Genomic DNA, 14,529 nt, shown 5'->3' with positions numbered 1-14,529 from the left:
GTAAGAACTACTTTCTCTCTGCACTCCCAGAAGAACGACAGGAAATTTGGAATTTCTGTTTAGATTTATATAGTGTTGATGCTTTAAAATTAAAATAATTTTTAATCCTTTAGTTGGCCTAATGGTTTTCTATTTTTTCTTACATATCCAAATGAATTAAAATATAGTAATGCAGTTAACATCAAATCATAATGATAATTTGTTAGTTAAAGGCTATTTCAGTCTATAAAACTTTGATTACTAGGAATTTAGCTGTGGTTTTATGAGTTTTCCCATATGATTGCCCACAAATTTTTATGTTGACTAAAATTGTAAATTGTTTAAACTGTTCAAACAAATTACTTAGCAATTAAACCTTCAGCAAAATTGTAATTCATTTTAAATTTAACATAGAGGTTTGATGCTCTTTCTGAGGAAAACAACGGAACATAACAGTGAAATATGTAAATTCACTATTTTGCATGAACTGTTTCCCACAGGACAAAAACATTCCCAACACTGGGCATAGGAAAGTCTTCCACTAATGTGAATTAATTTTGTAGTGTAGGATCACTTGGGAGGATTTCTGCTTTTGAGTTTTATCCAGGCTTCATTTTTTGAAGCACCCTTTTTATAAATTTGTGTTTTATTCCTAATTTATTTTACTTCACATTTTGATATTTCAACTCACAGGCAGCTAACCGAAGTCATGTAGCATTCATTTATATATTAGGTATCACCTGCTATGTTGAGAATTGCAAAGCCAGGGAACATTAAAAAGAGTAAGTTGGACTTTGATACCAAAAATTGCATTTACAAGGTTCACACTCTTTTTTATTTTACCAGATAGAGACAGCAACAGTGTTCTCATGTAATGTGTGTTTCAGCCCCTGTGCCAGAATTTATATTGTCTGGATTTTAATATGTAGTGTTTACCTGTTAACCAAAGATTTTTTTTTTTTTGTACACAGAGGCATAGACACCTGCTTCTGGTGAGTTTTTAAGCTGAATATACACATTTAGTTGTAGGTATGTATGTCACTTTGAGATTCTTGCCAGTGTTACCATTCTTGACAGAAGTCTTTGTGTTTGATTTCTTTTCTCGTTTGGTAGCCAGAGTCTACCAAAACCATCACTTTTTGATTACACTTCAATTTTGGCCCAAAATGTCACAGTCTGTATTGAATCCCTCATTCCCTCATGGCTTTTAATAACTTTAGTAGCAATAGAAGATTTTCTTTCACTAAGAGGAGTCAGAGGAATAAGAGTCTTTCTCTACGTTTTTTAAGTCATTACATAAAAATACTCATGTGACATAACCTAAACTCAAAATGCATTTCGTCAAAAGGGAGAATTAATTCAGTTTGATGAGCAAGTTCTGAATTCGATTTGCTTTGTGTAATATTTGGTCCTGATGCTACATACCGTCTTTCTGTTGTAGTTTTGTGTTCCTCTGCTAATTTTGCATACGTCCTTGCTCAGGAGTCTGGGGATTAGACTGCATTCTATCCCTGTTTTATATCAGCTGCTATTTTCATTATTTTCATCTTACTTACTTTCAGATTTTTCCCTCATTCCCCAACTTTTCCAATTGTTGAGGTCCTTTATTTTTTTCTTGCTTGCTTTCTGGGAGTTTTGTTTAATGGAAATGAACTTCTAACCTCTTGCTTCCTACAATTTATGTTTTCCTAGCCATCTTATGGTCTTCCTAATTAATTTTTTTAGGAAGATGAGCAGTTCAAAAAACACAACATGAATATATGTTTTTGTTATTGTGATAGGGAGGAATCTAAAGCCAGTCTTTATCATTTCTTGTTGAAAGCATTCTTCAACCCAGAGCATTTTACATACTAAAATTAATCTGCTGCCTATATAGAATGGAAACCTAATGTAACAGTATTTCCCCTCACGAATATAGTTTTTATTGATTGCTAGACATTTTGATTTCATTTATTAATGACTTTGTCACAGATCAGAAAACTTTTAGGTAGTATTTCTGTTTACTACTTTAGGAACAAAATAATTAGGACCATTATTTGTAACTCAAACATAGCTTGTTAATTTTCAAATTCATCATACCAGAATATGTGCATGTATGTGTGTTTGCAATCATATTGATGTTTCAGAGTGTCTTCCTAAAAATTTAAAATGTCTGTAGATACTTCAACATTTTGTTAGGTCTTATTTTTCTTTGTTCTTTCATTAAAATAACAGCAAGTAAGTAGCCCATACTTTTGGTTGTGTCCTATAAGAATTTCTGCTTGGAATACTTTGAAATAATAATGCTAGTGTTATACAAATTTTGTCTTAGTCATCAATTATCAACTATTTTTTTAAACAATTTTTATCTTAAGAATGATAAATGATCATGTACAAAACTGTTTAAACATCATAATGTTCTTTGGTCAATATTTTATGAGATTAATTTTATAAAACTGTGTTTCCATTTTGTTCTCAGTGTCCTTTTGTAGAAATCCAGATTGACTACTTTACACTGTGCATATATTTAGAGCATCACAAATGTGGGCTATCAAAATGATAATTTAATGGTATCAGTGAAACTTTGGATAGAATTTTCTTTCATATCATTTGTCAGAGCTTTAAATTGTTAACTTTACATTTCCTAAGTGTACTCAATTATATCCTGAACCTGAAAGGTAGTTGAATATATTACACCTGTAAGTACATACCTACCGAAACTATAATTAAGATGCAATTTGCTGTTTTGACCAAAATGTCATAACAGCAGACACACATGTAAGTCTCTTAGTGGGTTTGTGCTTGATGTCATTGAGAGCAGTGTAGTAGAGAGTAACCCACTACTGGTCCCTGAGCCTCACGTGGAAACACATTCTGTACCAGGGGGTGGAACACTTTTCACTTCTTCTAGATACCTCTTAAATTTGTGCTACTCACTGCAGAAATGACAGAGTGAGCATGTGAATACTCTATAGGAACAGTAAACATTCCCCAAAGTCTTCAAAGTGCACAGTCCCTTCAGAATTGTATGCTAGTACATGACATTGCTAGAAGAAGTTTTTCTTCTTTAAAAATAAAGCCCTTTCTTTTTTCTTTCTCATTTCATGTCACAATCTCTTAAAATAATAAGGCATTTTACTTTGGAAAGAACTTTTTGGATAAATGATTGTTAAAAATGCAATCAATATATAGAAGTGCAAAAAATAAACAGAATCGCAGATCTCATCACTCAGAGACAGCTACTGTTAGCTCTTGCTGATGTCTCTCACTGGTCACCTGTTCTCGTGCCTATTTAGAAACGTACATATAGGATTTTGTATAAATGAGAATCATATTGATCATAATGTTTTACAACATGCTTTGTTTCCTCCATATATCATAGACATTGCATATATTTTTACAGATAACAGATTTACATTATAATTTAATGAGCTTATAATCTGTTGTTTATATATATCATGATATTCCTATTCATGCTATTTTAATTTATGTTTCTAAATGTTTACTGTGAAAACAATACTACGTGTAAATTTTTTCTAAGTTATTAAATTATTTTTCTTGTATAAACTTAAGAGCTGGTGCTAAAGGCATTCCTTTCTTGTTACCTCTAACCTGTTGTCTTCCCCTTCATGTTACCACCAAGTGTGGTAGTTACTTTACTGTGTGTGTATACGTGAAGAATGGAGAAGATTGTCATTTTTATATTAAAATAAATCCATATTTTATGTAGCCAATTATGAAATGTGAGATTTTAAAGAAATTTCTAATTTTCTTTGCATCAGATCAGTTCTGAAGTTCTGTAACTCATTTCCTCTTTCCTTTCATTAACAATACTTTGACAGAAAATATTGAGAAATAGTCTGTTTGAAATATCAAATAGTGATTATCCAGTGGAAAAAGGAGTAATACCTAATATATTCAGATTTCATCTTTTTATGCCCACTGGTTTTGATGTAAACACGTGTTGTCAAACTCTTGATGTTTTAGGAGAGCTTTAATAATTAAACTTATAGTAAATTGTCATATCAGGATTAGTGATAAATACAGTAGTCCATCTTCTGACATAGGGTTAGCTGTCAGCCAACTGCTAGTAGAAGTTTTTACCTTGCAATGTGTAGGCTTTCTAAAGTATCTAATGGTATCATGCCATATATAATTCAGTCATGAAAAATAAGGAATGGATGTGAGTATACATTTTTTAAAAATAAAATTGGGACTTTCTTGATCTTAGTGGGTCATGGCTACGTGAGCACAGCCCAGTTTTCCCACCTGCAGAAGTCTTATGAAAGTACTATTCATGCTCCGTCCTCCAAACCCTATAGTCAAATGCTTTACCCAAATCTCGAGCTAAACTGCATAAGTGGAAGCTCTCAGTGCTCCCTTGGTCTTGTGGAGTCACCGTAAGGCTTTAATAAGCACTGTGGTTGTCGTGGGTTGTTCCTCCCGGCAGTTTTGCCTGTCTTGGGAATACACCTCTTCTTCTGGTTTGTAAGTGTGCTGCTGCCTGCCCACTCCTGGAAGAGGGGACTTGACCTCTTCGACTCCTTACATGAGAAGACCTGCCTAGACATTCAGAATAGGGCTGTGGGGCTTCTCTTCTTATAGAACTGAACACAAAACTGAACTGAACTTTGTTTTGTTAAGGAAGGAAGGATGCATACAGCTTCCTTTTGGGTAGAAAAATATTTCCTATATAATTATTAACACCTTTTAAATAGATTTTCTGCAATGTTTTATGTGGTTTCTTTTACATCTTAGATTTTATTAGAAATTTTTAAAGGGCAGAGTTTAAGCAATGGGTCAGTCGTAACCAGAAAAATGTAGGAGCTTCTTCTGATTTCATATGAAAAAGGAAAGTTCAGTATTTCTACTTTGGTCTTATTTATATGTTCTAAGAACCAGGGAAGCTGTGTTGTGTTACCTTGGGTCTGTGTGTCAGTGGTGAATGACAGAGATAATATGGTTTTTATCAATATTAATACTTATTGGAGCACTGTTTCTAAAAGGTCAGGAATGATGGAGCAAAAAATTTTCACAAGAATGCTTTATAACACGTCTTGAAAACATGAAGCAATTTAACCCACTTGATTGTCCTTGGCTGCTGAGGTAAAGCTGCATCTCCAGAGCGCAGGACGTTGGCAGGAATACAGGGCTGCAGGACCGCAGTGGCGCCCATGCGAGGCAGCATGTGTGAGCCCCCTTTCGGAGCTGCGGGGCCGGGGTGCCCGGGGCGCAGCTGAGGATGAGGCTCAGCCTATGTTGCACACCTTCCATTTCTCTTATGTGGAGAATACTTCTTTGCACACTGGAGTTATTTGTAAATCGTCACACATGTGTAGACTGGTCTAGCGATTTTCTGGTAGGAGCTCTTGTTTTAATAATTAGGCCCTCAGTTTTTATTGAGTCATCATCAGCAGTGATTCAGAAAAATACTCTCCTTATTTGCAGGGTTGGACATTTGTTTGAAATCTGACCATCCAATCAGTTTTTCTCTGTATGCCATGTGACAAATGTATAGCGTTACCAGGAAAGATCATATTAATTACTTTAATTAACACGTGACTTTAGAAGTCTCAGATTAATCAGCACGTGACTCGTGGTTATTTGTACCCTTGTGGGAATTTTTCGCCACCAAATGCAAATACCAGGCTAAAAATATTGCTTTGTTTGTACGTGGAGTGAATATTCATTGCAATAGTACTGTACATCTAAGAAAACAGAAAGTAATTAAAATGTTGATTACTATAGTAAATCTCTGCAACGGCTGCTTATTTGTATTTCATATGTGCTCACATTTCTGAGAAGTTAGCTTTTATACAACAACCTACCATGATTATCTGATATCCTCCGGAAGGTTAGCTGAGTTGTTTCCTATATTACTTAGGAAAAAATTTCTTTTCACAATTGAAAATGTCAGCATCAATTTAAAGTAACACTAAGCATGTGCTTGCTTTCTGAATATTATCCTCCAGCCACCCTGCCGAGGATCTGGCTGTGACAGTTTGATTAGATCATCAATCCTCACTGTTAACAGCACTTTTCCTGAACACCTGGGCTGCCGGGTCACATCTGAATCCAGCTACCGTTGTTTCCGTGACCCAACGTGCGCTCACCATAGCAATTTACATTATGTGCGCAAATTAAAAGTTACCTTGTAACAACAGTTTACTTTAAAAAATGACCTCGTTTTCCCCATGTTTAAGTTATGTTATGTTATAGGAGTTGCATTTTTGTATGATGAAAGAATCTTTTAGTAGGACATAGTCACCACCATGATGAAGATATGTTTCTTTTTTTCTTTTTATTTGGGCTTAGATTGGAATCTCCATAAGGCAAATTATCTTAATCTTTCATCTTCTTGTGCTATGTAGAAATCTGCTTTGATTGCATTTTTTAAATTTAATTACATTTTTTACCAGATTTAAGTCTAAATAAATAATTGAATTTGTCATATATTGCTGAAAATTTTTCTGCTTTCTGCTCCTAAATTCTCCACTTGAACTGTCACAATGGTCTGATTTATACTGTCCTATTTATAGTTGTAGTGATAGAGATAAATACCTACTTAACATTTTCAATGCAAATTGTTTTAGTTGCAGACTGCAACATAAGCATACTGTTAAATCTAGCATTATCAGAGTTTTTGATACCATAATTATCTTTTGTTTTCCTCACAACTTTTTATTTATATGATGAGGGAAGGAAAATAGAAAAATTCCTATCATTAGAATTTTATGATACTCTAGAGTAGAGACCTGACTTCGGCTGTTTAAAGTTTTACTGTTCGGGTTTGAACAGTGTTAAGTGGGAAACAGACACCCCATTAAAGAGTGTTTCCACCAGTATTGGTAGAGACAAAATAAGGTCAGATACACGCTGTATCTATTATTTTTGTTGAAACCTACTATTGTTCTTCAGTTTCTACTTGTTCATTATTTTAAGGCATACGTGAGCCTTGTGCAAGTACATTGAAATGTTGTGCTCTTTTGGTGAGAAAATCTTTTGTATTTATCAGAGAGCACATGGATACATACAGTAAAAAAGATTTTTCTGTTTCTAATATACTTTTTTTTTTTCCTAGAGATGTAGAGCTTTTGGAATCATGAACAGGTTTCATCCTGATTTGTAATGATCTATTTGTCCATGTGTAGGAAAATGTTATGAAATAATACTAAATATTCATAAGTAAGATTATACCTTGTAGAGATCAAAGCCCAACATGCATGCAATTAGATTTTTCTCATATTCTGGAGCAGTGAGTATACATGGTCTACGGTGGCCATAAGCACATGTATTCCGTGTAAGCTGTCTCTTACCTCAGTCTACTTATGTTTTCAGTAGCATGGCTAATGTTCATGATAAAATCTTGATCTTATCTCTAAAAGTCTGTAATAAATGTAAACTTTCAAGTGTTTGACAGCAGCACAATATCATAGGCTAGAAAGTTCATCTGACTAATAGGCCGTTGGCCTACTTTTAATTCAGCCTTTTCTCCATCCAGCTGTGTGACCTTGTGTGCATTCCTTTAAATCTCTGTCTCTTGTCTGTGCATGCATGGGATTCCGGGGGAGCTGGAGCTGGGGTCGCAGCCCCTGAGTTCCCCATGTTCTGCAGCAGCTGTACTTCCTTGGACAAACCTCCTTGACTCTCCCGAGCCTGCTTTCGTGGTCTGAAAACCTGATGTGATTAAGATGTAGACTTTCATGAGGATCAATTAAGGCAATAAATGGAAAGCCCTGTGAGGGGCTTGTGGTGAGGAAAACTCTGTGTAGGCTTATTAAACTTCAAACCTGACTTTGAACAACACCGTTACTTCATTATCTGATGCAGCGTCGGCCAAGTTATTTAACCTCTTAAACTCCATTTACTCAACTACAAATATGGAGAATTACTCTCTCTTTCAAAATTCTCATAAGGAGTGAACTATATGAGGTTAAGTATGTAACATGTCACAGCAGAGTGACGTCAGGAAGATGTGCTGTCACTGGGTATCACCTCTGCCTCATGCATATTTCATTTAATGAAAGCTTCCTGAGGCCCAGCCTCATTTTAATTCTAGGGGTAGAGTGATGAGCAAGACAAGGCCCAGCCTCATTTTAGGTTCTAGGGGTAGAGTGATGAGCAAAACAAAGGCTCTGTATTTCTGGTGCTTACTTCCTTGTGGGGTCTCAGGAAATAGAGGAGTGAGCAAATCAATAATTTCAGAAAGCAGTGGGTGCTATAGAAGAATGATGTTGCGTGACAGGCAAGGAAGTGATGGGGGAGAAGTCATGGTAGAGGTTAGGAGTTGCAAATAGATCTTTTGCAGAAGGCAGCCCCAGAGTGTTTTGTAAAGACTTTTCTTTGAGATAGTTGTAGATTCACATGCAGTTGTAGGAAATGACACAAAATATTACCATGCAGAGTACCGTAATACACAGATAACAAAACTAAAAGTCCGAGTATTCTTTCTGTGGCATTTAGAGTAGAATCTTGAATGATGAGAGGGATTATGTCAAAGAGCATTCCCGGTGGAGGGAATAGAGAGTACAGATTCTGAAGTAGGAAGACATTGGGGCCTTGGGTTAACTGAGCGGGGGCCACTGTGGCTATGACCCTTCCATGAGGGGATGAGGGCTTTATCAAAGGCTGAGCAGCCACTCTGTCTTGCAGAGCTCTGATAATGGTGATGAGAGACTTGTGTTCTTTGTGCAAGCAGCACTTTGTGCAAGCAATCACACTAGTGCTTTAGCAGAGTGCTCAAGATCTCCCTCCATAATTTGTCAAAGCTGTCACCCCCTTCCCATTTTTAAATTGGACCTCAAACATTTTTATCTCAAAAATAAATAGTACAGAATGTAATTTCTAGTGTACAGTGGAGTTGACATTGTAAAAATATTTCATATCTCACTATTTAATATGTATCCAATAGAAAGTTAATACCATGATAATAATTTGCTCACTATCATCCATTTAAACATTACCTGACTGAGCTCTCTCTTTTCACTGTCAGAACATTTATATTTGCTTTTCTTCTTGAACTCTTATCTCTTCCATTTCCTCCATAGATTTTATTTTATGGTTTTTATACTGGGAAGATATTTTAATGAGTATCCTGTCATTTTTATGTGTATATGTGTATACATATACACACCCATATACATACACATCAAAGTAAGGTTTTTAAAGTTTTAGTGTCTTTGGCTACAGTATTCTAAGTGTGAAAATTGGTCAGAAAGAATTGTTATTATAAATAGTACTGATGCACAATTGATTTAAACAGCAAAATTAATACTATGGTAATTTTTAAACATGAAATATAATGCCATTGGGATGCCTCTCTTACCAAGATGGAGAGAATTTATAATCTTGTGCCCATCAGTGAATACTATGACCAGGGTGATGTAAAGTCTGGTGGAAAATTAATAGTAAACATAAATGATATGTTGTGAGGCTTTGAAATGAAGTTTGAATGATTATTATGTATATTGTTTGTATATTATATATGTTTATAGTATGTCATTACAGTAGGATTAATTACATTGTTTTAGAAGTTAATGTAATTTTAACAAGTGCATGGTAGGAATGAATAAGTAAGCAGGAAGGTACTTGATGAGGGGGTAGATATATGTGCTTAGTAAAAATTTATAGTACCCAATATTCTTTGTGTAAAACTTAATGATAATGTTCCTCTAAGTTTGAATAAATGTTTAAGAAAAGATATATCTTATATTATATTATATTTATATCAATTCTGAGATGATTCTTTTACTGACTTAAAAATTGGTCTACTGGAAATTCATGTAGAATCTTTCACCTCTTCCTTCTCGAAATCACACAAAATATATAACTGAGATAGACCAAGGCATGTGTGAGTGGGTGGGCTCTGGCTCCTGACTCATCATCATTGTGACTTTGTAGATAGGGTGTGTGAATTATTTCCCAAGATTCTTTTTCTTTTTTTTTTTTAAAGCAAAAACTGAGGTAATTCCATGCTTAGAGACAATGTGGATCTTTGCCGTGAGCTTTCTGCCTTGGTGAGTTGAGTTTCCACTGTCTCCAGCCTTTCTTTCCTGTTCTCTGTGTGGCTCCCAGTCAGCTTAATGCCTTTCCCTGATGATCCTTCAGGATTGATGAGGCAGGATCTCTAAGCAAAAACTGCCATCACTCTCACCATCCCATCTTCACTGTCCCTGAATTTAGGACAGCTGAATTTAGGCCAGGTGCCCTGTGTCTAATGTCATGCTTCTCTTTTTATGGAAATAAACTCAAAGAAGGAAAGATTGGATATTCTGTCCCAGGCTTAATGACGCCTTGATTTTAGAAAGGCTTTTCAGTTAACAGAGGATTCTCTGGTGTTCCAGTGCTTTTTACCACTCACTCTGGAGCACAGTACAGGATGAGCAAGGAAGAGGCCTTTGTTCTGGTAAGTGACAGAGAAGCAGTTGTGGGGTAGGATGTGGTGAAGGAGAAATGGCATTGGGTGCTACCTCAAGAGCTTTTGTCAGCTTTCAGTGAAAGGAAGGAATAAATGAGCTAGGGATCAGTAATCGATATCTGTAAACCATATGGACCTAACTGCTCTCTTTCAAAATTCTTCACATGCCCTCAGAGTGTATAGAGGTCATGGTCTGAGTTGGAAGGTCACGGCAGACGGAATCCACTGGAGAAGGGAGAGCGCTGAAAATATCTCATTCCAGTAGTGAGAGATGATGGTGATCTGGACCTGGGTGCTAAGAGTGGTCAGGCAGATGGTAAACCCTGAAGGCAGAGCCCATGGCACTTCCTGAAGGATTGATTGTGAGATAGGGGGAGGGATAGGGATCAGTAATGAAGTGGGCTGAGTCCATGCAGGTACCTTTAAGTGACGTGAAGAAGATGGCCTTTGAGAACGGAGAGATGGGTTGGCAATACTCTCAGATGTTCAGGTGGAGGTGTGGATGGGGAAGCTGTACTTCCAGAAGTAAAGGCAGAGGCCAGGCCTGAAAGTACACCTTTGAGAGGTAGGGTGGCCTGTAACTGCTGTCTGCACCTCTGGCGGATGTGGAGGAGGGGTGAGGGATAGAGGATCAAGCCTTTGGTGGTCCTCCTGGAGGTCAGGTGAAAAGGACGGAGGCCGCAGCAGCATCCCAGAGGGCAGCTTGTCAGGGAAAGCAGTGGACTGTGGACATTTTAACTCTGAGTAACAAAGGGCTTCAAGGAGGGACTTAATATTCATATCCAGGGTTATCTGTAACATCAAGACAGAATTAGGCATTCACATTCTTACCGAGTCTGAATTGGAGTTTGTTAAACTGGATGGTTTGGGGGAGATTCCATTGATCCTGAGCCCTGATGTTCTGTAATGTCAGACCCATCTGTCCAGATGGTGCCTGGGTCGTGGCCCACAAAGTTTGTTCATCAGGGCTTTTCTGGTACTGATGCTGGTATGAGGACCCCAAAAGTCTCCTTTTCTGTGTCTGTCCTCTCCTCTGTCCAGTCTGTCCAAAGGTCATTCTGATGGAGCAGGTTCATCGGGACCAGCCCCATTTACATTTCCTCACATGAGTTACTAGGGTGCGAGTGAATCTCAAACCACCTGCACTGTCCGTGCAGGTGTATCGTGATGTGTATCGTGATGGGTTTAGTTCATGGTTCTGATGGTTGAGGCTATGTTACGTGACTTCAGGACTATTTCCCTTGGATGGTCTCTTCTATGATCCTCCTGGTAAGAGCTGTTTTTTCGGTCTCTTCCTGCCAACATATTCTTACAAGTTTATAGTTTAGAGGTAGGTTAAAATAATGAAGCCTTTATTCCATGATTTATCCTCTATTTTTATATTTTTAAAAGATGCTAATTTCATGGCTGGTATTTTGCGCACCATAAACTTTCATAGTTATTTGTGAATTTGAGAATTTTTGTAGTTTTTTGTGTATAGTTTGGTATTTTTTAATCTATTGAAATGTTGATGAAATTGTCATATTCTTTTATATTTTAACTATTAAAAAAGATTTATATTTTTTCTATTAGTGATTTCACCACTTGATATACTGAGTTGTCTTCTGAGAATTCATTAAGATTATGCAGTGAAAACCCCATATGTGTTTTAAAGTTTAATTGTATTATATCATTATATCCTGCTCTTGGTCTTAAACTGTTAGCACATAGAGAAAGAAAGTAAATAGTGTGATTTGGTCAAATGCTGTGTTTCTATCTCTCTCGCTCACTGCGTCAAGCAAGTGTGGTTCAGCAAGTGTGGTTCATGGTTTAACTGTTTACTAGTCACTTTAATTTTAACTTTGTTACCCTGCTTTATTCTCTGTCCCCTGCAGTTTTGAGGTTCCCTTTGTGTATTGCTCCCCCCCTTTATTTTCTGGTCTTTAATATTTGCATATTATTTCATTAGCTTTCTGCTATAAACCTTATATTATTCCACTAATGCTCATGCTTCCTTCTCTTTGGATGAAGCACTATAGCAGCAGACTGTGCGAGCATCACCGTTGTTTCAGACAGCTCTGGGCTTGTGTCTTCATTCTGTCACTTAGGAATTGTGAGGCCTTTGGCAAGGAGCTTAGAGTTTCTATGTGTAAAAGGAAGTAATAATAATATTTATTTCAGAAAGTTGTGAAATTTAAATAACATGTCATAAATTTTTGAATACTTAACAAACTACCCAATACATTACCTAGAAGGTATTTTTAAAACCTGATTCAAATATACTGTTTTCCTCCAGTCTCCCTCCAAATCCCAAATGGCCAGAACTTGATTTTCCCATTTTGTATTTCTACACAACCTATTGTTCCTTTGAAGGCAGTGTCTCTTCCCATCCCCACCCCCCGCCACAGCTGCTTTTATGATTTTCTTTTTTGTTTTTGTTTTTCTGTATTTTGATTATCATGTGACCTGTGTGTGATGTGTACATGTGGGTATATGTGCACGTGTGTGCTGTGTGTGCCTGTAAGTGCACCTGTGTTTTCATTCTGCCTTTTGAATGTGGGAGTTGGTGTCTTTCTCCAGTTTGGGATCCTTGGCTGTTACCTCTCTGGATGTTGCTTCTGTCTCTGTCCCTCTTTTCCTGGGACCTTAAGTATAAGTATGATGGGCCTTTCTCTGTGGACTGTGTGTCTTCTGTTCTTTCCATTCCTTCTTCTGCTTGCTCTTTGGTTTTGGTATTGTCTGTTTGCACAGTCTCAGAACCCATGAATCTTGTCTTTTCCTATGCCATCTGAGTTTTCTGTTAAGCCATCAATGAATGCTTAATGAAAGATAGTTTATTTTATAGGTCTAGAATATCCATGTGATTTCTTCGTATGCATTACACTTTTCTCATTTAGTTCTCCATTTATTGCATCCACTTTTTGTCCATCTTGTTATCTACTTGTCTTACCAAGATGATCTTTCTTACTTGACAGTCTTTGCTTATTTTTATTCTGAATTATTGGTTGCATTTTCCTTCCCATTTGCGTTTTGGTTAATTATTTGGATGTGTGCATACCATGGTGAATGAAAGAACATCGAGGGCCAGATGGTTTATTTGGTTGGTAGATAGTCCCTTCTTTTTGGTGCATTGAGCTGGCCTTCAGTGACCCTGTAATTTGTCTGTATTTTCCCCCTGTGGACACTCTGTGTTTTGATTGAGACTCACTAGTTAGAGGTGGGCTCTTTGTCCTCAGCACTGGAAGGCTACAGAAGCACCATGTTAGTCCTTTCAGGGATTTTGACCTTCATACTTAGTCTTATGCCCCATGCAGTTTAGTAGTCTGGCAGCTCCCACGTGGGTGGGTCTGTGTTTGTGGCAGACCCCTTCTCGCTAGCAGAGGTTCATCCCGTAGGTGCTGCGAGGCCACAGTAAGCTTCACTCTGTCTTGTCCCTTTCACCTCCCACCTTGCCAAAGCACACGTCCTGTGGGAATGTCAACCTTGCATCTGGGCCTCCTTGAGTTTCCAATGTGTCACTGTATGGTTGGTCAGGATTGATGCTGGTGTTCTCTCATCCCAGTGGAACAGATGTGAATTGAGCTGGAATTGGCAAGTGGCCTGGGGAAGAAAGGATCATCATCAGCCTCCCCAGTGAAGGGCTCACTGTTCTCTGCACAGATCCTTTACCTAGCTCTGATCATCTGACAGCTTCCTTAATATCGCCAGGAGCACATTTGTGCATAATCAGACTTTTTCTGGTTGTTGGGATGGAGGCTTTGGCTTGCACCATGTATATATCTTCTCAGGAAGTGGAAGTCCCTGATTTACTAAAAAGCATAGAACTTGTGATTTGTTAATATCTTAAAGATGGTAGTGAACAAGTTCTTGGTAACTGATGATGCACATAGCGACTGCCCCATTACTGCTTTTCGAATTGGATGCAGAGTTCGTCCTTCACTATACACAAGAATGTGTGATTTCTTTCGTTCTTTTTTTTTTTAGATTTTATTTAAATTCAAGTTAGTTAACATATAGTGTAGTATTAGTTTCAGAGGTAGAATATAGTGATTCATCAGTTGCATATAACTCCTAGTGCTCATCACATCACATGCCCTCCTTAATGCCCATCCTCCAGTTACCCCATCTGCTACTCCCCTCCCCTCCAGTGACTCTCACTTTGTTTCCTATGATTA

At 37.3% G+C, this 14,529-nt stretch overlaps 1 protein-coding gene across 13 annotated transcripts in view; it reads left to right on the top strand.

Moving 5' to 3' along the window:
* ZNF407 (zinc finger protein 407) overlaps positions 1 to 14,529 on the top strand; it is a 449,612-nt gene that overhangs the window by 191,537 nt on the left and 243,546 nt on the right. For 9 of the 13 annotated variants that reach the window (XM_072819655.1, XM_072819662.1, XM_072819678.1 and 6 more), the window contains exon 5: positions 951 to 971. The exons of 3 other annotated variants lie outside the window; for them this stretch is intronic. In XM_072819655.1, coding sequence (XP_072675756.1) covers positions 951 to 971 — 21 coding nt within the window. Of the gene's footprint in view, positions 1 to 950; positions 972 to 9,910; positions 9,975 to 14,529 lie in introns of all 13 variants that reach the window. One more of the 13 variants, XR_012027907.1, reaches the window with a different exon arrangement.

Source organism: Canis lupus, chromosome 1 (genome assembly GCF_048164855.1).
Source record: "Canis lupus baileyi chromosome 1, mCanLup2.hap1, whole genome shotgun sequence".
Classification (NCBI taxonomy): Eukaryota; Metazoa; Chordata; class Mammalia; order Carnivora; family Canidae; genus Canis; species Canis lupus.
This window is presented reverse-complemented; position numbering and strand designations above follow the sequence as displayed.